General features: G+C 47.9%; 1 protein-coding gene across 16 annotated transcripts in view; it reads right to left on the minus strand.

Moving 5' to 3' along the window:
• DYSF (dysferlin) overlaps window positions 1–24,727 on the minus strand; it is a 226,753-nt gene that overhangs the window by 196,288 nt on the left and 5,738 nt on the right. For 8 of the 16 annotated variants that reach the window (XM_066378029.1, XM_066378031.1, XM_066378025.1 and 5 more), the window contains exons 2-3: window positions 1,802–1,857; window positions 770–861 (exon numbers count right to left, since the gene is read on the minus strand). In XM_066378029.1, the coding sequence (XP_066234126.1) occupies window positions 770–861; window positions 1,802–1,857 (148 nt within the window). Of the gene's footprint in view, window positions 1–769; window positions 862–1,801; window positions 1,858–16,179; window positions 16,390–24,727 lie in introns of those variants that run through there. The other 8 variants (XM_066378024.1, XM_066378026.1, XM_066378019.1 and 5 more) reach the window with 2 other exon arrangements.

Genomic DNA, 24,727 nt, shown 5'->3' on the forward strand with positions numbered 1-24,727 from the left:
ACCAGGGACTGCTGAACCCCTGACAACAAGGCTGTGCAGCCTCACAGGCTGCGTCTCCCAAGCCACGCTACCCCACAACCAACAGGGCCATCAGTCTGCATGCTGTTGGTCCTGTGCACCCCCCACCCCTACCACCAGCCCATAGAGGCTCAGGAGCTCAATGACTGGAGAAGGGACCCATTGCCAGCCTAGAGAGCCTGCTTTTGCACCACAACTTTGCTCCTGCTATTCCCCCTGTTTGGAAACCCTCCCCATTACCTATGTGAAACAACAACAAAAAACACCATTATTATTGTTTTAACTTCCAAACCACAGATCTCACCTCAAGGCCTACCTCTTCCATAAAGCCTTCCTTGAGAGCTCCCCGCAGTGGCCTGCCTGCCTCCTGCAGTGTGCTGCTGCCCTCACCGGTCTGGACAGGGCCAGGAGAGAGAACCACGCCCAGGCGCCCTGGGCTGGAGCAGGACACAGACTGCCTTCTCCTCCCCATTCCCTGGATACAGGCTGTCTGTGCAAACACGTGCACACCTGATTTTGGCCCCTCTTCCATCCCTGCAGCCTGGCAGCTCTCAGGTCTACCCATGACTGAGTTTTTGAGGCTGCAGCCAGGTCACTCCCCAACAGCCACCACTGGGCCAGGCCCAGGAGAAGTGGTGTTCAGTAAATGCTGAGTTGAAGCACCAGCTCTCCGGGACCTAGATTCTGGAATATATGTCCACCATAATCCTACCTGTACCTGTGAGCCACAGAGAGCCCTTGCCCACCTTACCTGTTCCTCCCCATCGTCTCATGGTCTTTAACCACCACGTGAAGCTCAGAGCTCTGGTCCAGGGGGATACCCTTGAGATCCCACTCAAAGCCCTGGAAGAAAAGGAAAAAAGACATCTTCAGCTGTGGCCCACCTAGGAGAAGAGACTGTCTGGTCCACCCTGGTCCCGCAGGGGCTCTGAGCAGGCATCCATAAGTGATGCTGGTGGTTGGACAGATAAGTGAGTGAATGAATGAATACATGAATGGCAGGGTTCCAAAGCTTCAAAGTGACGGTGAGCGCTGAAGGCAGCAGAAGAGAGGCGGCTAGACTCCCATTACCCCTCCCCAGTTCAATTCCACCAATCACCAGGCCTAGAAGCACGGCTGGGGGGAAATGCCCAGTGATCCTGCAGGGTTTTCTGAGATCAAGATCAACGTGCTCATCCAGAAGCCAGGCCCCTCCCTGGTAGGCAGCATGAGTTAGTGCCATACTGGGGAGGCCCAGCCAAAGGCCCCAGGACCTTCCTCAGAGCAAAGGCTCCCCTGTGCATCCCAACCCCACCCACACAAGGCATCCAGGGCTTCCCAGGGACCACCAGGGAAGTGAATACAGGGAGCCAGTTAAGGGCAAGGGGCCAACAGGAGCCAGAGGAGGACCTGGTGAATCTGGGAGGGCGGTGGGAAAGAGGTAGGATTTGGTCAGGGAGAATGACCTGTGTAAGGGAGACAAAGCAGGCAAGAGAGCCCCTAAACACCCTCTCCCTGCTTGACCAGAGCTGGAGGGAACAAAGACATCTTACTTTTCCCCATGCCACACCCACATCACAGGTAAGATGCCTCTGTCTACCTGCACGCCAGGCCACCAACCATCCTCCCAGGTTCCAAGTAGCAGGAGGATTTACTTAGGTGGCACACTGAATAACCAGTCTGTCCCCTCCTTGACAGTATCACTGAGAAAGCCACCTTCCTGCGCAAGCCCTCTGACTTGTTCCTGCAGAGGCAGCTGCAGCACAGAGAGCAGAAGAGAGGCAGGGTGAACACACTCGCATACCTCATTCCACACAGGGTTCACGTTGTTCTTGATGACTTTGGTTCTCTTCTTTACACCTAGGAGAGACACGAAGAGGGAGTAAGAGATTATCCCACCACTGCACCGCCCATCGAATCAGAGTCGGCTTCTCAGACACGCACTGCCGCTCACTCGAACCTTACAAAACCTGCAGCTACCCTGAGAACCCGCCAGTCTGCATGAATGCCCAGAGCCAATCACACGACTTCTGTCCCTCAACTCTCGGATGGAGAAACAGCAGCCCCATCAGAAAGGTGTTTTTAAAAGGAAAATAACCCAGGCTGACTCATTCTAATGAGTTTGTTATTGTTACTCCTAACTTCCTAAATAAAAATTTTCAGTTGTACCTTTTCTGACTCTAAGAATGAATGATCTTGCCTGACCAGATAGATGGTGGCGCAGTAGATAGAGCATTGGACGGGGACGTGGAGGACCCAGGTTCAAGGTCGCCAGCTTGAGCATGGGCTCACCAGCTTGAGCACGAGGTCAGTGGCTTGAGAGTGGGATCACAGACATGACCCCATGGTCGCTGGCTTGAGCCCAAAGATCACTGGCTTGAAGCCCAAATTGGCTGGCTTGAAAAAGGGGTCATTCGCTCTGCTATAGCCTTCCCGGTCAAGGGACATATGAGAAAGAAATCAAAGAACTAAGATGCCACAACAAAGAAAGACTTGATGCTTCTCATCTCTCTCCTTTCCTTTCTGTCTGTCCCTCTCTCTGTATCTCTCTGTCGCAAAAAAAAAATATATATATATATATCTTCATAGAGAATATTGTTCTTTATTAAAGTCATTCACCACCACCTATTATATAATTCCATTTATATGAAATGACTAGAATAAGCAAATCCACACATACGTAGTTTCCATGGGTTGGGAGAGATGGGAATAAGGAGTCAGTGCTTAATGGAGGTTTCTTTTGGGGGTGATGAAATAGTCTGTGTTTAGATAGTGATGACGGTTGCACAGCATTGTGAATATACTAAAAACTATTTAAATTGTACACTTTTAAATAGTTTCAATGGTAAATTTTAGAGTATGTAAATTTTATCTTGTTTTTTTTAAAAATCCAGTTTACCCTGGTCTCGACGGGGTCTGTCCCAAGGCAGTTCTATCTGCTCCTGAGGGCTGGGACAAGGTTGATGCAGAATGGTTTGGGGTAGACAACAAGAAGAATTAGCAGTACGATTGCAAAGATCGGACCCACGGTGCCCCAGATGACAGACAGAGCGCTTCCTCTGGAGCCTCGGGTACGAGAGCGTGGACGAGAGGCACAGAAGCAGCTAAGCATGTCCTACTCTTCCATTAAGCATCAGAACAGAAATAATTCTGTGTTCAAATGGATGATTAAAACTGTTCACCAGACACAAAAATGTATGTGGGTTGGATCTTAAAGATCACATGGTTCAACCACCCCACCTGTGCATGCAAGTCTCCTGTGAGAAGCCTTTGGTCCCCACTTGGACTGTCCTGTCCAGCTTCTACAGAGGGGACCAGGAAAGCCCTTAAGCCTCTGGAAACATCTTCCAGGACCCCTGAGGCTTCCCTGAAGCTGAGCAGTGTCAGGGCTGGTCTGGTTTCTGGGAAGTGCAGCCTCCTGAGGAGTCGGCCCCACCTGGCACGTTTCAGAGCAGAAAATGGAGCGTGCTTCAGAGCAGAGGTGTCAAGGGCCCAAGCAAGGTTTGGGGAAGGATTTGGGGAAGTGACAGGCTCACTCATTCATTTTCAAGAAAATGTCTGTCGAATGCCTTCATCTGAATAATTATGGTTTTTCAGGCTCTGTTTCAAGTAAAAACAGTATTTTGTGGCTGGGGAAATGGCTAGCTCAGCTTGCAACTCAAGCAGGCACACAATGCTTTCTCTTGCAACAATCATTTTTCAGTGTGTAGCAGACATGCTCTATGCATACTTCCCAGTTCAACAGCAAACTATTACAAACACATGTACTTGAGGATCAAGATCAATAAAATTAATAATTTCACTGCCTTATTAAGGATATTCTTCAACAAAACTGGTTTTTTAATTTGTTTTTTGTTTGTTTGTTTGTTTTTTATTTTAGAGAGAGAAGTGGGAGGCAGAGGGACAGACAGGAAGGGAAAGAGATGAGAAGCATCAACTCATAGTTGCAGCTCCTTAGTTGTTCATTGATTGCTTTTCATATGTGCCTTGACCAGAGGGCTCCCGCTGAGCCAGTGACCCCTTGCTCAAGCCAGTGACCTTGGGCTTCAAGCCAGCAACCGTGGGGTCTTGTTGATAAGCCCACACTCAATCCAGTGACCTTGGGCTTCAAGCCAGCGACCATGGGGTCTTGTTGATAAGCCCACACTCAATCCAGTGACCTTGGGGTTTTGGACCTGGGTCCTCAGCATCTCAGGCTGACTGCCACCTGGTCAGGCCAAAACTGGCTTTTCTTAAAACTGTAATTAGATGAGAGTGAATAAAAGTACAATTTGGTGCCAACACCTTCATTAGTATTAAGGCACGAACCATTCACCTTCCACCATTGTCAATGCAGATTTAACACAGTGAAAAAGGCAAATAGTATCTTAGTATTATTGTGAAAATAGTTATGACCTTGCTAACCTGCTCAGAGTCTTGGGGATTTCCCAGGGGTTCATGTACAACACTTGAAAAACCTCTTAGGAAATTTATTAAACATTTTAGCCTCTGTTTCTTCATCTGTGAGATTATAATAATGCCGCCCTAGAGTTGCTGTGAAAATTAGACAAGATAGGATGATTGGTTGCCCCGCACATACTGTACTCATTAAATGTAAGTTTCTTCCCCCTCCCCTCTGTGCCCCATTCTGATGCATCTAGTGAACTCCTACGGATTCTTCAATACCAAGCTCACTTTCTCTTCTGATAAGCCTCTCTTGACTTTCCCAGAGATGGCTGTAAGCTGTGAGTATATGTACCAGACAGCAGCATGTTTGTTTTCCCAACTCGACTGTGAACTTCAGAGGGCAGGTGCCAGGCTTTAGCATTATTAACCCCAGTATACAGTGAGGTCCCCAGAAATTAGGTACTGAATGAATGGGTCATTTTCTTCCACAAGTTGGTTGCAAGTTCACTTCCTCACCAGAGGATAGAATCATTGCTCTCAGAATACGCCATAAGACTGCATTAACAGTATAATAACTGCAGCCTGACCAGGCGGTGGCACAGTGGATAGAGCATTGGCCTGGGATGCAGAGGACCCAGGTTCGAAACCCCAAGGTCACTGGCTTGAGTGTGGGATGATAGACATGACCCATGGTCACTAGCTTGAGATCAAAGGTCGCTGGCTTGAAGCCCAAGGTCATTGGTTTGAGCAAGTGGTCACTCACTCTGCTGGAGCACCTACCCGCCCCCCCCCCCCATCAAGGCACATATGAGAAAGCAATCAATGAATAACTAAAGCGATACAACAAAGAATTGATGCTTCTCATCTCTCTCCCTTCCTGTCTGTCTGTCCCTCTGTCTCTCACTAAAAAAAAAGGTATGACTGCACCAATGAATGGAGGGGGTAAAAGGAAGCACAGTAAGAGGGGTGCCCTGAAGAGGCACCAATTATCTTCCCAAAAACTGGTCCAGGTCTGCCCTGGCTGAACCATTCTAAATCTTCCTGTGGGCTTTGTTGGTGTGGCTCCAGCAGGCAATAATCCCATGGCTTTGAAGTCATTCAAATAGCCACTACTGTGTGACATTAGGTAGGGCTTATAACACCTCTAGGCCTCAGCTCTCTTGGCAACAAATTAATGGGTCCTCTTTATGGGGTTCTGAAAGGACATAAGATGCTATTAAGCGCCTATTTCCCCTCCCCTACTTCAACTTCCTCTGCTCTACAGAAGTAACATGAAAAATTCCATCTGCAGCTTCTCTTGAGTGGTCCAGCTGGAAGCATTTCTTGGTGCTCCTGCCTAGTATTAACTAAGCAGTGTCTGTGTGCCAAGCCCTGTGCAGATGTCTTTTAAGAATTTTCCATTTCCTGCCTCCCCTGAAGATGACGAGAACAAAGGCCCTCAATAAGGTTTCACTAAGTCCTGGTTAGAAGGGCCAACTCTGGGACCCTCTGGTTAACATTGAGGGGTTACTGATGGGCACTACAGCCCCGAAGAGGAACAACAAAGAAACATGAACATAGCACAAAATCACAAGACTTACAGGCGCCAAGAAAAAGGAAGGCAAGCTGCTAATTAGGAAACCGTTTAAAAAAAAATGGTTCCTTCCTCATCATGACTTTAGACCTGTCCTGTCCTTGCCAATTAATTTTGACCTTAAGTGATATGGTTTTATACATGTAATTTAACAGACTCAATAGTTAAATATACAAGAGAGCTCAGAGCTCAAAGCTGGGGTTCAGGGCAGGGGGAAGAACTATGCCCTGTCCCCAGATTGCGCCGCAGAACTGGAGGCCAGCAGGCATTCTCAAGAATCATGCCGAAGCTGTGGGTGTTCCTCCAGACCAAAGGACTCAGAGAAGAGGAAGAAACCTACTTTTCTGTCTGCTATTGAAATTCTACACCTGATTCCCCACGCCAACGAAACAACTCTAACTCAGACTCCTTGACCAGAGTTCCCCCCACTGATGCTTTGTGGTGATTTTCAACTACTCATTGAGACACATTAGAGGGCCATGACATCAATTGAATGAGTTGACTGATATCTCCTTTTAACGACAGAACAGACCTAAGAAGAAAACATCAGAGTACATCTTTCATCCGAAAAGTACTATTGAAACTTTTTATTATAATTTCATGTATATATTTATATATAAATGCTATATCTTAATGTAAATGTAAGTCTTGTTGCATGTAGCAGTCCAAAAACTTTTAAAATATTGCCTTAAAGGAAGATTGTCCAAAGAGAACTAGAGAACAAAGAAATCACCATCTTGGCCTTTGAGTGCTAAGAGCCAAGTCGTGTGGCAGGAAAGATGTAGAACACCATTCTGGTCCCCCACTGAAGCCACTCCGGTAAGACCATGGGCTGAGGGAGGGGAACTGAGGAAGGCCTCAGAGAAAGGGAAGAAGCCAGACCATCCTGCGCCAGCCAGAGCTGGGAGCCGCCTGGCTGAGCAGGAAGCCCACGTATATCCCGACACTGACGTGGCAGGTGTGGCCATGGCTTTGCATAAAGAGACACCTCACTGCCCTTCTGCTCCCCACCTGGTAAAGTCTACCCATTAGTAGCCAGGGTTCTGTGTCCCACAGTGGCCTTGGCCTCAGGTCCATCTTGTGGGGGCAGACACCTCTCAGTGGTCCAATGTGCTTGTTAGCCCGCCAGGGCCTGAACCCATACAGGGGTTACAGCATGGAAGAAAACACCTGACTAGCTGCCAATCTCCAACAGACAGGATAGGGCAGACCCCTGCCCCCCAACTCAATCATAAAGGTCATGGTACACTTGGGGAACAGACAGAAAAGCTTATTTTTGTAGCACTGATGACAATGGGCTCTTTGGGGCTTGTGGGATCGCAGAGAAGACAAACTCTAAAGCAGAGCTGAACACTGAGGGTGCACACCACAGTCTGTCACTGGGAGGGTTTCATGCCTGTCAACGGACGGTTTAAGGAAAGGCTGAGAAATATTGGTCCATTTCTCATTGACAGATAATGTTCATTACAGATAAATGGATAAACAGAATGTGGGGTATCCATACAATGAAATATTATTCAGCCAAAGGCAGTTCTGATACACGCTACCACTTGGATGAACATTAAAAACATTATTCTAAATGACACGTCAGACAGAAAATAACAAATATTATATGATTCCACTTAAATGAACTACCTAGAATAGTCAAGTTCATAAGCACAGAAAGTAGAATAGAAGCTGCCAGGGGCCATGGGGAGTTATTAATTAATGGGTATGGAGACTCAGTTTGGGATAATAAAAAGGTTCTGGAGATGGATAGTGGTGACGGTTGCACAATGTGAGTATGTTTAATGCCACTGAATGGTACCTTTAAAAGCAGTTAAGGCCCTGACCGGTTGGCTCAGCGGTAGAGCATCGGCCTGGCATGCAGGGGACCCGGGTTCGATTCCCGGCCAGGGCACATAGGAGAAGCGCCCATTTGCTTCTCCACCCCCGCCCGCTCCTTCCTCTCTGTCTCTCTCTTCCCCTCCCGCAGCCAAGGCTCCATTGGAGCAAAGATGGCCCGGGCGCTGGGGATGGCTCCTTGGCCTCTGCCCCAGGCGCTAGAGTGGCTCTGGTCGCCGGCAGAGCGACGCCCCCGAGGGGCAGAGCATCGCCCCCTGGTGGGCAGAGCGTCGCCCCCTGGTGGGCAGAGCGTCGCCCCTGGTGGGCGTGCCGGGTGGATCCCGGTCGGGCGCATGCGGGAGTCTGTCTGACTGTCTCTCCCCGTTTCCGGCTTCAGAAGAAAAAAAATAAAAAAATTAAAAAATTAAAAAAAATAAAAGCGGTTAAAATTGTAATTTTTATGTATATTTTACCACAATGAAAATAACTTTAAGGTGCCAAGAAGTGAAACATAGTGAGTTGCTGTCCCTAGTATGTGAATGATTGACTTTCATGAGGGGAATGATGGTAACAAAAGTGTACAAATATTTCTGCATACCTGTTACATGCCTGGTACTATGCTGGGGGCAGGATTAATTCAAGGGGGCAGATGCCACAGCCACCCTACCCTCATATCCAAGCTGAGAGAGAAGCAGTCCCTGCTCCCTGGAGCTGAAAATGCAGGGGAGAAGACCGGATATTTCCAAGGATGGCCCCACTGAACCAGCATACTGGCAATCGCATCCTTGCACAGTGCCCCTCCACATTGACCTGAGACAGCCCTGTGGCTCCAAGTAGGGCCAGCAGCTTCTACTGTCATGCCTTTGGGAGCTCTGAATGCCCATGTAAGAAGTTCAGCTACTCTGCTCGAGAGATTGTGCTAGAAGCCTTGTGAAAAGGAAAGGTTTATACACCCATGTCCATAGAAGCATTATTCACGGTAGCTAAAATGTGTAAGCAATCCAAGCATCCACCAACAGATAAATGGATAAGCAAACTGTGAACTGTACATATAATGGAATATTACTCAGTCTTATAAAAGAAGGAAACTCTGACACGTGCTACAATATGGCTGAACCTTGAGGACATTATACTAAGTGAAATAAGCCAGTTACCAGGGGTTTGGGGAGGAGAGAATGAGGAGATATTATTTAATGGGTATAGAGTTTCAGTTTGAAAGAGTTCTGGAGAGGGATGATGGTGATGGTTGCACAACAATATGAATGTACTTAATGCCACTGTACTGTACACTTAAAAATGGTTAAGATGGTGCCTGACCAGGAGGTGGCACAGTGGATAGAGCATAGGACTGGGATGCGGAAGGACCCAGGTTAAAGACCCCAAGGTTGCAGGCTTGAGCACAGGCTCACCTGGCTTGAGCAAAAAACTCACCAGTTTAGACCCAAGGTCGCTGGCTCAAGCAAGGGGTTCTCAGTCTGCTGAAGGCCCATGGTCAAGGCACATATGAGAAAGCAATCAATGAACAACTAAGGTGTCCCAATGAAAAACTGATGATTGATGCTTCTAATCTCTCTCTGTTCCTGTCTGTCTGTCCCTCTCTATCCCTCTCTCTGACTCTCTCTCTCTGTCCCTGAAAAAAAAAAATGGTTAAGATGGTAAATTTTATGTTATGTACATTTTACTACAATTTTTTCAAAATTTTTTATTGATTTGAGAGGGGGGGGATGGGGAAGGGGGGAAGAGAAAGACAGAGGGAGCATCAACTCATTTTTTCACTTTAGTTGTTTCATTTTTTTTTTTTTTTTAGGTGAAAGGAGAGGATATAGTGAAGCAGACTCCCACATGCTCCCTGAATGGGATCCACCCAGCAACTGCATCTGGGGCCAATGTTTGGGTACTGGGCCATTTTTAGCACTTGAGGCCAATGCGCTCAGACCAACTAAGCACCAGGGGCCATGCTTGAACCAATCAAGACACTGCCTGCAGGACGGGAAGAGGGAAAGAAAGTGGAAAGGGAGGGGGAAAGAAGCAGATGGTCATTCCTCCTGTGTACCCTGACTGGGAATCAAACCCGAGAGGTCCATATACCGGCTGATGCTCTATCCACTGAGCCATCAACCAGAGCCAGTTGTTCCATTTTTTAGTTGTGCATTCATTCATTGTCTCTCCTTGTGCCCTCACAACCTTGGCACACTGGGACCACTCTCTATCACTGAGTCACCTGGCCAGGGCCCACCTTGGGAGATGTGAGGACACAGGCTCTGTGGCGGGCTCTATGCCAGTGTCTGGGTTGGGAACAGGGTAGGGGAGTAGGAGAGGATGTCTCAGGTTCTGACAGGGGTGCGTGGCGGGCTGGTGGTGCCGTCCACCTAGAGAGAGAGAGCGCACAAAAGATATGAGAGGAGATGGGGTGTTCTGGACCTCCAGAGAGAGACAGGTTGTTTCTGCCCAGGGGAAAGGACCTACTGTCGGGAGCTGCACTATGCCTCGTGATCCTGCAGGCAGCCTCAACGCAACCTCTCGTTTACTCCTCAGATATTTATTGAGGACTTGCTCTGTACTGGGCACTCTCTTGACACTTCATTAAAATACCCAGCAGACAGAGAAAGTGATAGAAATTCAGATAGCAACAGACAACCAGAGGCAGAGGCGGCTGAAAGGAGGAAAGCTAGCCTGGGCTGCTGCTGAAGTGAAGTCTGCCTTACGTCTCGGCACTGACCCCCCAACAAAAAGGGTAGGCTTTGCCTTGACTCAGGCCTGGGCCCCCAGAACTGGGAAGTGTCATTTCCCACCCTACCCAGCAGAAGCCCCGCCCTTCTCACCCTCAAGAACTCCCACTCCATCTCCTTCCTCCTAAAGCCTAACTGAGGCCTGACCAGGTGGTGGTGCAGTGGATAGAGCATTGGACTGGGATGCAGAGGACCCAGGTTTGAGAGCCCGAGGTTGCCAGTTTGAGTACGGGCTCATCTGGTTTGAGCAAAAGCCCACCAGCTTGAACCCAAAGTCACTGGCTCCAGCAAGGGGTTACTCGGTCTGCTGAAGGCCCGCGGTCAAGGCACATATAAGAAAGCAATCAATGAACAACTAAGGTGTTGCAACGCGCAACGAAAAACTAATGATTGATGCTTCTCATCTCTCTCTGTTCCTGTCTGTCTGTCCCTGTCTATCCCTCTCTCTGACTCACTGTCTCTGTAAAAAGTAAATAAATAAAAATTTTTTAAAAATCTGCTTTAAATCCTAACTGAAACCACACTTTCTAGGAAAGGAGCATCCAGGAAGGAGATGTGGCCAGTCGATATACCCATGTAGGTGGAATTTACTCTGAGAGGGCTGATCTTGAAACTCAAAAGGCCAATTAGATAGACTTGAGGGAGAGATTTGAAACATCAATGACAAAAACTGAATATTCTTAAATATAAAAAGCACTTGCAACTAATTAAGAAAAAGACAAACACCCACCCCCTCAAAATGAGTAAATTAAAAAGTAATTCAGCCTGAAAAGGTGGTGGCATCAGACTGGGACACAGAGAACCCAGGTTCAAAACCCCAAGGTCGCTGGCTTGAGTGCAGGTTCATCTGGCTTGAGTGCGGGCTCACTAGCTTGAGCGCAAAGTTGCTGGCTTGAGCATGGGATCATAGACATAACCCCAAGGTTGCTGGCTTGAGCCCAAGATCGCAGACTTGAGCAAAGGGTCACTCACTCTGATGTAGCCCCCTGATCAAGGCACATATGAGAAAGCAATCAATGAACAACTAAGGTGCCACAATGAAGAATTGATGCTTCTCATCTCTCCCCTTCTTGTCTGTCTGTCCCCCTCTCTGACTCTCTCTGTCTCTGTCAAAAAAAAAGTAATTCAGTAAAAATAAATTCAAATAGGTAATAAGCTTGAGATGTCACAAATGCTATTGAACCTAAGAAATTATTAGATTTGCATGATAATGCTTCTTGTTAGCAGGATTCTGAAAAAACAATCCCACCACTCTGCTGATGGGAAAGGGAAGTTGAAACAGATTTTCAGGACAATTTGGGAAATGCAGTGAAGCCCTAAACCCATGGCCTGTGACACAGCAGTGCCAGTTACGGTATTTGCCCAAAGGAAATAATTAAATAAATGAGCCAAGATTTAGACACCAGGATAATTCTCACAGTGACAGTATAATTTTAATATAATTTGACTATAAATATAAAAAGTTTGCTATAACCTAAATATGCATCAATAAGAAGTTGAATAACCAAATTATGGTGCATCCACTATGCAGACATCTGAAAAGGTGTGGAGAAGAATACCTACTGACATAGGAAAATGCCCCTGGTGCACTGCTGAGTGAGAATGTAAATTGACAAACATTTGAAAGAAGATATCTGACATGGAATTACTTTAGAGAGAAAGGCAAGGGATCAGCAGCCTCTGGGGGAAGGGTGGGACCAACAAATTCTATTTCTTAATCTGGGTGATATAAATGAATATGTCTTTTATAATTTATTCATTAAATCAAGGTTTCTCAACTTTGGCCCTAATACTACTTAAGGCTGGATATTTATTGTGTGTGGGCATGGTGAGCTGTCCTGAGCCCTGTAGGATGTTTAGCAGCACCCCTGGCCTCTGCCCACTAGGTGCCTGTAGCTCACACACATATGCACGCACACACACATGGTGATGACAACCCAAAATGTCTCCACACAATGCCAAATGTCCCCTAAGGAACAAAATCTCCTCAGTTGAAAAGATAATCTTGGAGGACATATATCAAATTATTAATAAATTAATTCAATGGGCCAGGATTTAGGGCCACTTATTACTTTTGCCTCATGCCCCTCTATAATATTTCCTTTTATAGACTGAGTATATATTATGTTCACTAAAGAGAGAAGAAGGCTATTTTCAATGTTTTCAAGCCGCTTCTCAATGCTTCCTCAGCCCACCATCTCTACATAGGTGAGTCAGGTCTGCCCTCAGGTGTGTCTCAGTCATCAAGCAGTTCTGTAAGATTCCCCAGACTTCTGCCCAAAGTCTAGAGACACCCCCTGCCAGGAGATAGAAGGGAGGAGAAGAAGAGAAGTGAATTGTGGTGGGGTTAACTGGAGAGACATGAGGAGGGATGAGGGAGAGAGAAAAGGCAGTAGTGACTCAGTTTTCTGGCTGGTGAGCCCAGGGAAGCCAATAGAAATTCACCAAGTAAGGACACAGGAGATCCAACGGTCAAGGAAATAAGATTTGAGCTCCAAGTAAACGGGGATTTGATTTTGTTCTTGGATGCATCCCAGCACCTGGAATAGCACCTACCGTAGGTGCTCAATAAATATGTGTTCAGTGAACTAAATGCATGAAGAGAGGAACATAATAGTCACATTACAGGGCAGAAAATGGGTGGGGCAGAAGAAAGGACAGATCACTAAATGTTATAGGAAACGAAGCTGCTCATTTACTAAGACAATTGGTCAAAAATATCTACCACAGCCCAGGCACTCATGGTAGTTTTAGTTAACTAATTAATTAATACATGAACAAAGGAATGAAATGAATTTATTAATCACCTCTACCCTGAAGCCCTGAGACAGGAAAACCAAAAAAGAACCCTTGGAGTCAGGCCTTCCAGAGCTCATAGTCTATTTTGGGAGGCAGGTCCTGAAATTACATCCGAGGCTGGAATGCTGGGGAAACAACTGCATGGAGAGTGGGGCCAGCCAGGCCCACGCACTTGGGGCCACTGGGGGAGCCAAGCCCACAGTGCAGGCTGGCTGCTCTGCCAGGCCCCAGCCCCATCTGTGCCACCAGGGGGCTGGGCTCAGGGGTTCTCAACCCTGACAGCGCATCTGACATATTTGGAAATTGTTTAGAAACACCCCTATCTGGGCCCCTCCTCTAGAGACTTAGCTTCAAAAAAGGAGAGAACAGGCCCTGGCCGGTTGGCTCAGCGGTAGAGCGTCGGCCTAGCATGCGGAGGACCCGGGTTCGATTTCCGGCCAGGGCACACAGGAGAAGCGCCCATTTGCTTCTCCACCCCTCCGCCGCGCCTTCCTCTCAGTCTCTCTCTTCCCCTCTCGCAGCCAAGGCTCCATTGGAGCAAAGATGGCCCGGGCGCTGGGGATGGCTCTGTGGCCTCTGCCTCAGGCGCTAGAGTGGCTCTGGTCACAACATGGCGACGCCCAGGATGGGCAGAGCATCGCCCCCTGGTGGGCGTGCTGGGTGGATCCCGATCGGGCGCATGCGGGAGTCTGTCTGACTGTCTCTCCCTGTTTCCAGCTTCAGAAAAAAATGAAAAAAAAATAAAAATAAAAATAAATTAAAAAAAAAAAAAAAAAAAAAGGAGAGAACAGAGAGGCTGGCAGTGAGTTTTTTTAAAGCTCCACATATGCCTCTGATGTGCAGCCAGGGTGGAGTACCCCGGTCTAGACAATCATAAATTCTGGGTCTGATTATAATGGCCTTCCTCCCTAAGCATCAGCTCAGCCCCAAACTCCAACATGAACTCTCCCTGGGAAGGGCTGGGGTATCCCATTATTTTCACCTTTCACCACATCTCACATCAATGTATCTTAAGTTATGTTTCCAAAATGGAACCACCTGTATCAAGTAGGTGATCAGTGCTGATTTTCAGGTCACACAGACCTGCTGCATCAGAACCTCTCCGGCTGGGTCCCAGGAATTTGTCTCTGAAGCACACCCTCCAGAGGATTCTCGGGCACAGGCAAGCAGGAAAACCACTGCCCCAGACTGTGTGATGGCCACAGGCGGGGCTCTGAAAGATGAATGGACTTGGAACAATTGGATATGTCACATTCTACTATATTTCGATTTTGCCTGAGGTTTGTCAGTGCGTATATAGTAAGGCATCATAAAGGGTGGGAGAGGACAGCAGCTGCACACTCAGGGTACCTGGCCCAGAGCCACAACCAAGAGGGGCCTCAATAGATTACCTATGAAGTCACCTACCTGACTCAAGGGCACTGCCCACTCCAACCACTGACCTGGACGCATCATTTAACTTCCCCAGGTTTCCATTTCCTTTCCTGCAGAATGAGATTAGTAGCTACCAGAAGACTGTTACAGAACCAGGGAAGGACAGCTGTGAACAGACCCAAAAGAGTTCCAAAGCACCCAAGAGAACTAGGCTGATGTAAGGCCCTGGGCTCAGGGTTCCTTGTAACTTCTTTTCCAGGCAGTGGTGGCCCCACAGAACAGTGTAGGCAGACTGCACTGGTGGACTAGAGAGAACTAGGAATCTTGTTCTGAAGTGGCTTTACATAGTGGGCACCCACGAATGTCACCAAATAATGAAAACAGCAGTTTTCTAAAATTTTCATTTCACACTTCTCAAAAGAGAAATTCAATGTAAATTATCCCATAACAAAGAATTAAAGCTGCACAAAGTTCTCACTTTGCCAAACTGTTTTTCATCTGTGGTTGTTAGTATTGGGGGAGGGGTGCTTGGGGAGCAGATGGAAGTCATGGGTCAAAGCTAAAAGTGCCCCTATTATTTCCAAGCCCCATGAAAACACCACCAGCCATTTCTTACTCTAGGTTTGACCATGTTTTGTGATACACATATTTTTAATTCTACAAAACCACAGGATATGAATCCTCATAAGAGGAAAACTCTCTTGTCTCTCCTTATTTATCTTTCTTTGCAGAACTGGGGTTCTGACTCACAGCCATTGTTTCTCCTCTTAATTTTGACAGATCTTTCCTCTTTCCTTTCCCTTCCTAAGACACCTTCTCCCATAGGAATGACAGCTTTAAAATATGGGGTTAAAGGTAGCCGGTAAGAGGGGGGTTGTAAGTCCTTTGTTGCCCCAAACACAAAGAAAAAGAGAGAGAGACCTTTTCTTGCCTAAACACCACATGTAGTCACTTAGGCTCTTTGAATTTTAAAAAATATCCTCGGACACCCTCCTCGAAATCTTTGTATAAAGGCTATATCCGGCCTATTCTGTTCCTTTTACTCCCAGTTGAGACATGGTGGATTCAGTATGGCCAGTGTTCAATAAAGACAGGTGAGAGAATGAATGAAATAAAGATTTCAAAGCACACCGTACACACCCAGATTCCTCTCTGTACCCTTTACCCCTATTCTAACCTATCTTTATCCCCAGCAAGGGCTCCCACTTTATTCCCTCTAGGTATCGGTCTTAGAAAAGTAGAAACTGTTGACATATTACATCACATTCACTTTCCAAAATTTCAGACCACTAGGGCATTTACTGTGCTCTGTTTGATCCTCCTCACCCTCTCGGCAGAAGACCTGGCTGAGATTTCCGTCCCTGCTGACAGAGGAAGAAAACTATGTCTTGGACAAGGATTAGTGCTGGAGCTGGGGCCGCAGACGCCGCGGTGAATGCGGAGAGTCAAATGATGCGGGCGCGCTTGCGCGCGGGCGCGGTGGCCACGGACTCTCACCTCGGAAAATTAAGCTGGCGACCGGATCGCTGCGCCGGTCCTTCTTCGCACTAGGAAGATTGCTGGCCCTCACCAGCAGGCAGCACAGCATGGCTTGGGCGCCGGGGGAGCGCAGAGGCGCGAGGGCGGGACGGGAGCGGGAGCACCGAGCCCAGACACCCACCAAACGGAACCTGTCGCCTTCTCTGAGCCTCCGCGGAGAGGTCCCAAGGCCTGGGAAAGGCCTCAGGGAGGAACCGGACACTCACTGGGCGTACCCTCCCCACAGCGGGCGGGGCGGGGCAGGGGTCAGACGCGCGCCTTTTGGAGTTCTGGCGCCCCCTCCGCGGGTCCCCGACCGCGTCCGGAATGACAGCGCCACTGACTCGGGACTACAGCTTGGCCCGGCAGCTTGAAAACGGCGCACGCCGGCCTTGCTCGCGGGAGCCCCCAGCGTCCGGGCTGCCCGCCCAGCCCAGGTTCCAGCGCTCCATACGCCTCCGTGCGATTTCCCCACTGGGGCGCAAATGCTGCGCTCCTCCTCGCTGCGCGCTGGGCGGCCAGCAAGCCGGGGGCGCTTGGCAAATAACGAGGAAGGAGAAATGAGCGACGGCGGGAGAAGGGGAGACCCAGCTTCAGGGGGGAAAAATGTGTCTGCGGGAAACTGCAAATAGGCGCGAGCGCCGAAGGAGTGCGTGGAATGCGCGGAGCGATGGAGCGCGCGCTGTGTCGGGGGCTCCAGCCTCTGAGCCGGCGGTCCAGCCCCGCCAGCCCCATTCCCCTGCTTGGAGCCCAGGCAGCCCGTCAGGCTGCTGGGAGCCCCGCGCTCAGACTCCAAGGCTCGAGCCCTCGCGAACCCGCCTCTGTGCCTTCTTCAGAGCAGTCTGGAGTAGCTCATCTCCGGAGACAGAAATCTGTGTCCAAATTATGTTGCGTTCCTGGAGTACAAGGGTCCACCCTCTGCCCACTCGGTCCCTGGCGTCATCTCCTACAGCAATCTCTAGGCTCCCTCGCCCCGACGTTGGGGAAATTGACTATAGCGTGAGTCTTGGGTGGTGACAGCACGTTTTCCCGCGTTATGTATCGTTCCTTTCCAGCTGATGAACTTATTGACCACAGGGGCCCTGGCGTCTCACCTCTCTACCCCTACACTCCAGCACTCAGCACCGGACAGGTCTACCTCCCAAGTCCTCACTGACCTCCTTTCTCAGCCTAAATTCAGTGACAAGTTATGACTCTGCTGCACCAAAACTCAGCGCCCTTCCTCCTCTCTTACTTTGAGATTCCAGCATTTTCATGTGGCAAAACCATAGCCTGGTGAAACCCACCTCTGCCTACTGCTCCCCTGCACCCTAACCGCTAAAGGAGTTGGAGAATAACACAGGTAACCTGCCCCATCACTTGATATGTGTGACGCCTCGCTCAGGTGGCGGCCTGGCAATCATGCTGTATTACCTCTTCCAGTCTCCCTCTCTCCTAGACAACTGCTTCATACTTTCTCTGCCCAAACCTACAGCATCCCATCCTCCTCCTCACCCTGTTTGCCTCCTATTTACAGAGCAGAGAACTGTCTCAGGCTTCCAGCCTCCTGGCTCCCATGCACCTCTGGGCCCAAATCCTTTTCCTTCCCTCCTGTTATGAATTAATTATCTGTACTCCTAACTAAGGCCCACTGGCACTGGGGCACTAAATACTGGTCACTGTCACCCACTCAGTGACAAATCTAATGCTGTCCTCTACTCAGCCTTAAAGGTTGTGCCTTCTCTGAATGTCTTGAGCCCTCTTTTTCCTCACTCTCCATGGGTGACCCTGCCCACCTCCATAATGAGATAGACACCTTTGGTCCATTATCCACACTGGAGCCAGGTGATCTTAAAACAAAAATGATCAGGTCACCACCCGGATGAAAACACCTCAAAAGCTTTCCAGACTCTCGGGCTACACCCCAGGTCCTTCTCTTCACCCAGGGGGATAGGCCACTCAGCCCCTCACTCTCAACGCCAGTTCCAGTGGCTTCTGTTTCTGTCCTATGCTGAGCTCCTCCCCAACGTGAAGCTCTACTGCCCTCTCCGCCTGCAACTGCCTTCCTCCCTCTAATTTTTTCTAAAAATAGAGTTGGCATACAATATTATAGTAGTTTCAGGTGTACGTAGTAATTTGACATTTATATACCTTACAATGTGTTCACCATGGTAAGTCTAGTAACTGTCACCATGCAACTTCCCCATTCTCTTTACAAGGCCACCCTCATTCATCCTTCAGACTTCAGCTTAAACATCACGTCCCTGGAAAGCTGTCTCTGATCTCCTGATCTAGGTTGCTCCCCATGGCAAAAAAAACAAAAACACAAACACAAAGCAGCCCTTTTCTTTCTTAGCACCGTCACAATTAAAAGGAATAGCTATTAGTGTAATTTGTTTGATGTCTGGCTAGACTGTAGAGTCAGTCAATAAGGGGACAGACCATGGCAGCCTCAGTCAGCCAAGCATTCCAGTGCATAGCAAGGGCCCCCCTGGGATTGGTGTAGTGGACATTGTACTGGACTTCCCAGTGTTCCTTCCACCCAAGATAAGGCGAAGCCAGAGGTTCTTGAAGAGGATAGTACTGCCCCCTAGGGGGCATTTTGAATATGATGGTCTGGGATAATTTTTTACTGTCCGTGATTCCTGGCTTTGCTCCTTTCCCCCATCACAACACATCCTGCCCCCAACTCCTGTTCTAACCTGTCAGTCAGTGCAGGAAATCTGTAGGGTACATATTGAACATTTCCAGAAAATCTTCCAAGGGACTTTTAAAAACACTTGGCTTGTGTTCAAGCAACAGGAGGTCCACACACCTGTTCTGTAAACCAGAAATGCAACAGCCGGTGGCCTGGTTCCTGGTCACTTCCTGGGGCCTGTTTTCCATCCCAACCTCCAACTTCCTACCTTGGCTGCTGTTCACCGCCCTGGAATCCTCCCTGATCTGTTCCCTTGAGGACACCACGGGGCTTCTTCCCACAGGCACTTGTGTCAGGAATGCAGCTTTCATGGAAATTGGGCATGAGATCTCCATTTGTCCCCCTCCCATATGTTCTTCCTTCTTCCACAGACATTTTCCATAGAGCTTTACCTGGACATATGGCCACCCAAATAGAAAGACTAAATATCCTAGCCTCCATCGCTGCTAGATGTGGCCATGAAAACAAGTGGTGACAAATAGGATGTGAGCAGAAGGCTTGTATGTGACTGCCAGGTTGTGTCTTCACAAGGACGGGGAATGCCTGCCTTGCTACAATATAGATTATGATGGTGAGCCATCAGCAAACATGTTGTCAGCACGAGGACAGTAGCACAAAAAGACAGAAGGGCCTGGGGCTCTTGACAGCCTTGTGGGTCAGAACTTTACCAACCAGGAGTGCTTACACATTACATGACTGAGAGAGACTACTGTGTTCACACCATCGTTGGTCAGCGCTTACTAACAGCCAGGTCTGTGTCCCACCTAAACCCACAGACAAGGGCAGATCCCTGCCACCACTGACAACTCACGCTGTGCAGCAAGGGGGTTAAGGGACCTGTTTTGAAGCTGAGTTTGCATAGCAAGCCCAGTTTTCATTTAAGATGTCATTTTAATTACAATGACATTTCAGGGCTAACAGAGGTAAGGAGGGAACTAAAGCTCTCCCCCATCAGCCCATCGATGAAATCATGGGTAGGTACTGCTAATAATCCCAGTGAGAGAAGACTGGCTGCCTGTTTTCCAGAGAGCTTAGGGTCAAGGTCTCCAAGATTATTATTTTTATTTATTTATTTATTTACTTTTTTATATTTTATTTATTCATTTTTATTAGAGAGAAAGAGGAGAGAGAGAGAGAGAGGGAGAGACAGAGAGAGAACAGGGGGAGGAGCAGGAAGCATCAACTCCCATATGTGCCTTGACCAGGCAAGCCCAGGGTTTTGAACCGGTGACCTCAGCATTCTAGGTCGACACTTAATCCACTGCGCCACCACAGGTCAGGCCAAGGTCTCCAAGATTAAATGAAACACTGAGCCTCAGACGCTGCCTGGTGGCCCCCAGGAACACATCCAGTTTATCGACTTATTGTCTTTGACCAACATGTTTTATAACGATATTGTACCTAAATTAAACATTAGGAGATTTCCCATACAGATCTGGATTTTAGCTTCTCTTGAAAAATCAGAGAAGCTGGCACATGGGCCCAAACTCTGCCTGTAAACTCACATGCACACACTATTCACCCGGCACCTGTGGGTGGGGCGTGCCTTCTCAAGTCACGGCACCTGCCACAGCTCACCATTACGCATGTGCCTTTCCCACTGGCTTTATCTAAGTTATGCCGCCTGCCAGGTTCCCACAAGCATATGGGTTTGTGACCCCTATCCTGTTACTTACTTGGGGATCTACTTCCCTGACAGTCAAGGAAGAGTTACTTCTAATAGGGCCCCTTTCTGCTGTTAGAGCTGGGCCACCTGGCCTTCTCTGGCTCAGGTCTGTTTTTTCCCGGGGCCTGGCATGGGGTGTCCAAGGAGCAAACAGACCCTGCCCTTCTGCTCAGTGCCATCAACCTTGAGGTGAACATCATGCATGTGAGTTTACAGGATCCCTTCAGGGCACATTTGCCAAAGTTCCAAACCTTCTAGGAGTGTGGATTCCTAGATTCATGGGTGCTTTATTCAGATACATCTTTATTCCAATACATCTTTCTGCCCTCTCCCCCCTCACATTCACTAAAAAACGTGTCCTCGGAATACCCCAATCCATCCCACCAGTGGAATCAAAGGGCACCTACATGTCCACGAAGGGTGTAGAAAGCACAGAAGTAGTGAGTCTGGCTACAGCCATGATTATGTGACTGTCAGGGAAGAACCATCCCATAATTCTAGGCTTCCACACCATCCACCCTGTTCTAGCTGTGTGATCTGAGGCATGTGACTTGACCTTTCAGAGTCTGTTTCCCCTTCTGTGGAATCAAGAGAATTATATTTTCACAGAGGTGTTGAGAGGGTTAAACCAAACACTAGCCCTCCAGCACTGTGCCTGATGCACAATAGGTGCACAATGTCAGAGTTCTTCCTGGTAACATTTCATTCTATTGAATCAACCTGAAAAGAAACTAGCACTCACGTATTAGAGAAAGAGCGTGAGTCTGACCTGGGGAGAAGGGAAAAGGTTTGTGGGCCCAGTCACCAGGGGGATATTTATTCCAAGAAAGTCCTAGAACCATAGTGAGAACCACAGGTAGACAAATGCCTTCAGCTCAGAAGGGGCTGCTCCAGGAGGGGCAGCCAGAGGAGACAGGACCACAGTCCCTGGGGGCACACTCCCCACTTAGCCCACTGTGCCCAATCTGGTAAGATAGTGGATGGGCAAACAGAGCTGATGTTAGGACTGGCCAGGCAAAAACAAAGATAGTGAAAGACTTCTTGGATGTGTGCAGTGATTTCTTGGTATGTATACAATACATGTTAACTGTAATAGTAATTACAATAAATATAAGAGTTAAAATGTGCTGAGTGCCAGGCACTATTCAAAGTGCTTTATATAGATTAACACAAACTCTTCAGAACCATTATGAAGCAGGTACTATCATTATCAACACTTCGCAAGTGAGGAAACTGAGACACAGAGTGGTTAAGTAACTGGCCCAAAGACACACAGCTGGAAAGTAGCAAGGCTGGGATTCCCAATCTAAGATCTTAGGCAGTCTGGGTCCAGAGACAATACTCTCAGCTATCATCCTTCTCTCCTTGTTTGAAGCTCTCATCTCATGGGAATGTGACCAAGGCTGACCTTGTACCCCTGTCTGTACCCCTGAGCCCTTCCATCCAACTTGACACTGGACTGGCTAAGCTTGGGGGCTGAGGCTAGATTCTCCCCTTTCTGGAGGCCTCAGGATACTTGTCACTCCCACAGCAGTGCCCATCTTAGTGCCCCATGACCCATGGTCCTGGCCTCATCTTATCAGACCCTGAACAGCCACAATGGCCCTGTCAGAGCCTGGGAGGTGGCCTGGAATGAGGGTACTGCCTAGAGGGAGCATTCTGGGCCAGTTGGTGACTGAATGGTCCCATGAGATCCAGAGAGTGTGATGCAGAAGGGCGGAGACCCCTCTAAGAAAGCGTCCTCCAGACCAGAGGATGAGAATGAGGCCGTCTGCACCTGGGAGAGAAAGGGAGTAAGTCGCAGTACACACAGTGTGTGAGATATGGCAGGAGTAAGCAGACAGCCGCAGACTGAGACTAGGGTGTGAGCTAGACCTGGACTCAAATCCTGCCTCCACCCTTTCTACTGCTTGTCTCTTGTAAATCAGAGCTAAAACCACAGGCAGATGGTAGAGTGGGTAAAGACAGGGCTCTAGAGCCAGATTGTGTGGTTTTGCATCCTAACTCCACTACTTACCAATGTATAACTTGACCTTTTTGTGCCTCAGTTTTTTCTTCTGTAAAATAAAAGTGATGATAGTTGCTACCATATATGGTTGCTAGAATGATTAAGCATCCACATATAAGTACTTTACACAAATTTAACTGGAACATGATATAGCTCACAGTAAGTGCGTTCTATTTAGAAGAGTGCCTGACACCTAGTAAGCACAATATCAGTTAATACATCTCTTTCATAAGATTGTTGTGAGGGTTTAAACAGCATCTGAAAATGGTACATTGTTTACGATTAACGAATATCCATTCTCTCTCCTTGCGATGAATACATTTTCAAAATCAGAATCCTCCATCTTTTGGTCATTTGTCTTATACTATGTTCCCCATGCAAGGTACCCAAAGGGAAACCGGAAATATCGGCCTTTATGCTGCTTGTCACCAATTCAGCCAAATAAGTACAATCAGGGATTGAATCTTTCATGGGTGCTTTATTCAGATGGCTGGCAAACTGAGGACATGGAGGTCATGTACCCAAAGCCTTCACAAACCCTTATCCCAAGCCAACCCTTCTATAAGAAGAAGAAAAGGATAGAGAAGACAAGATGGCGATGGAGCAGGCGGACGTACCAACTCCCACCTCCCAGAACCAAAGTGGATTACAAACTAATTTTAAGAACTCTCATCTGGAAAAACCAACTTTGGACTAAACTAAGAGGACTCTTCAACCAAGGAACACTGAAGAAGCCACACTGAGACTGCTTAGTGTATCCCAAGGTTCTCTTTACCACGCCACAGTTGCAGAGCTCCAGGGAAAAGCACCCTGGTCTCATCTCTCCAGACAGAGGAGAACAGAGGCTCCATCTCCACGCATGCTGCAGATGGCTTTTCCACTCTACCTGAATCATTACCAGCTAGAAGCAGCGGTCATTGGGACTTGGACGTGAGCTGCAAAGTATAGAATTGTGACAACAATTCCAGTGCCATGCGGACTTTTCCTGGATGTGGACTTTTTCTCAACTCCTGCTCCTTGTGATAGCTCCTAATGAACTGAACTGGGGTTGGTTTGCATTCGCAGGGATTTGGAATGATGTTGGTGCCAACTTGGACTTGGTGAACATGTTAAGGACACTACTCTTTTATGGATTCTTGTTGTATTGGCCAAGAGTTTGCTTAAAGGCTTTAATCACAGTAAAAAAAGAAAAGAAAAAAATATATATATATATGACTGGATAAAGAAGATGTGGCACATATACATTATGGAATACTACACAGCCATAAGAAATGATGACATCGGATCATTTACAACAAAATGGTGGGATCTTGATAACATTATATGGAGTGAAATAAGTAAATCAGAAAAAACCAAGAACTGCGTGATTCCATACATTGGTGGGACATAAAAATGAGACTAAGAGACATGGACAAGAGTGTGGTGGTTATGGGGGGGGGAGGAGGGAGAGGGAAAGGGGAGGGGGAGGGGCACAAAGAAAACTAGATAGAAGGTGACGGAGGACAACTGACTTTGGGTGATGGGTATGCAACATAATTGAATGACAAGATAACCTGGACATGTTTTCTTTGAATATATGTACCTTGATTTATTGATGTCACCCCATTAAAATTAATAAAAATTTAAAAAAAGAAGAAAAGGGTAGATAAGAGTTTTAGACTTTCGCCTGAATGGGCAGTGGTGCAGTGGCGCAGTGGTAGAGCAACAGCCTGGGATGCAGAGGACCCAGGTTCAAGACCCTGAGGTCACCAGCTTGAGCGTGGGCTCATCTGGTTTGAGCAAAGCTCACCAGCTTGGACCCAAGGTCGCTGGCTCAAGCAAGGGGTTACTCGGTCTGCTGAAGGCCCACAGTCAAGGCACATATGAGAAAGCAATCAATGAACAACTAAGGTGTCGCAATGCGCAACGAAAAACTAGTGATTAATGTTTCTCGTCTCTCTCTGTTCCTGTCTGTCTGTCCCTATCTATCTGACTCTCTCTCTGTAGAGTTTTAGACTTTCAAGAGAGAGTTAATCAGATCACATTCAAAGTTAATTGGATCATAATCAGCAGGTCTTAAAGCACAAAAGCTTTGCCTGGGGCACAAAAGGTGGACTACTTGCAGATCACTTTAAGTCATGTGGGCTCTCAGGCATCCCAGCTCTTGGGACAAAGCCTCTACCTGCATTAACCTTTA

The sequence above is a fragment of the Saccopteryx leptura genome, chromosome 3, assembly GCF_036850995.1.
Source record: "Saccopteryx leptura isolate mSacLep1 chromosome 3, mSacLep1_pri_phased_curated, whole genome shotgun sequence".
Taxonomy (NCBI): Eukaryota; Metazoa; Chordata; class Mammalia; order Chiroptera; family Emballonuridae; genus Saccopteryx; species Saccopteryx leptura.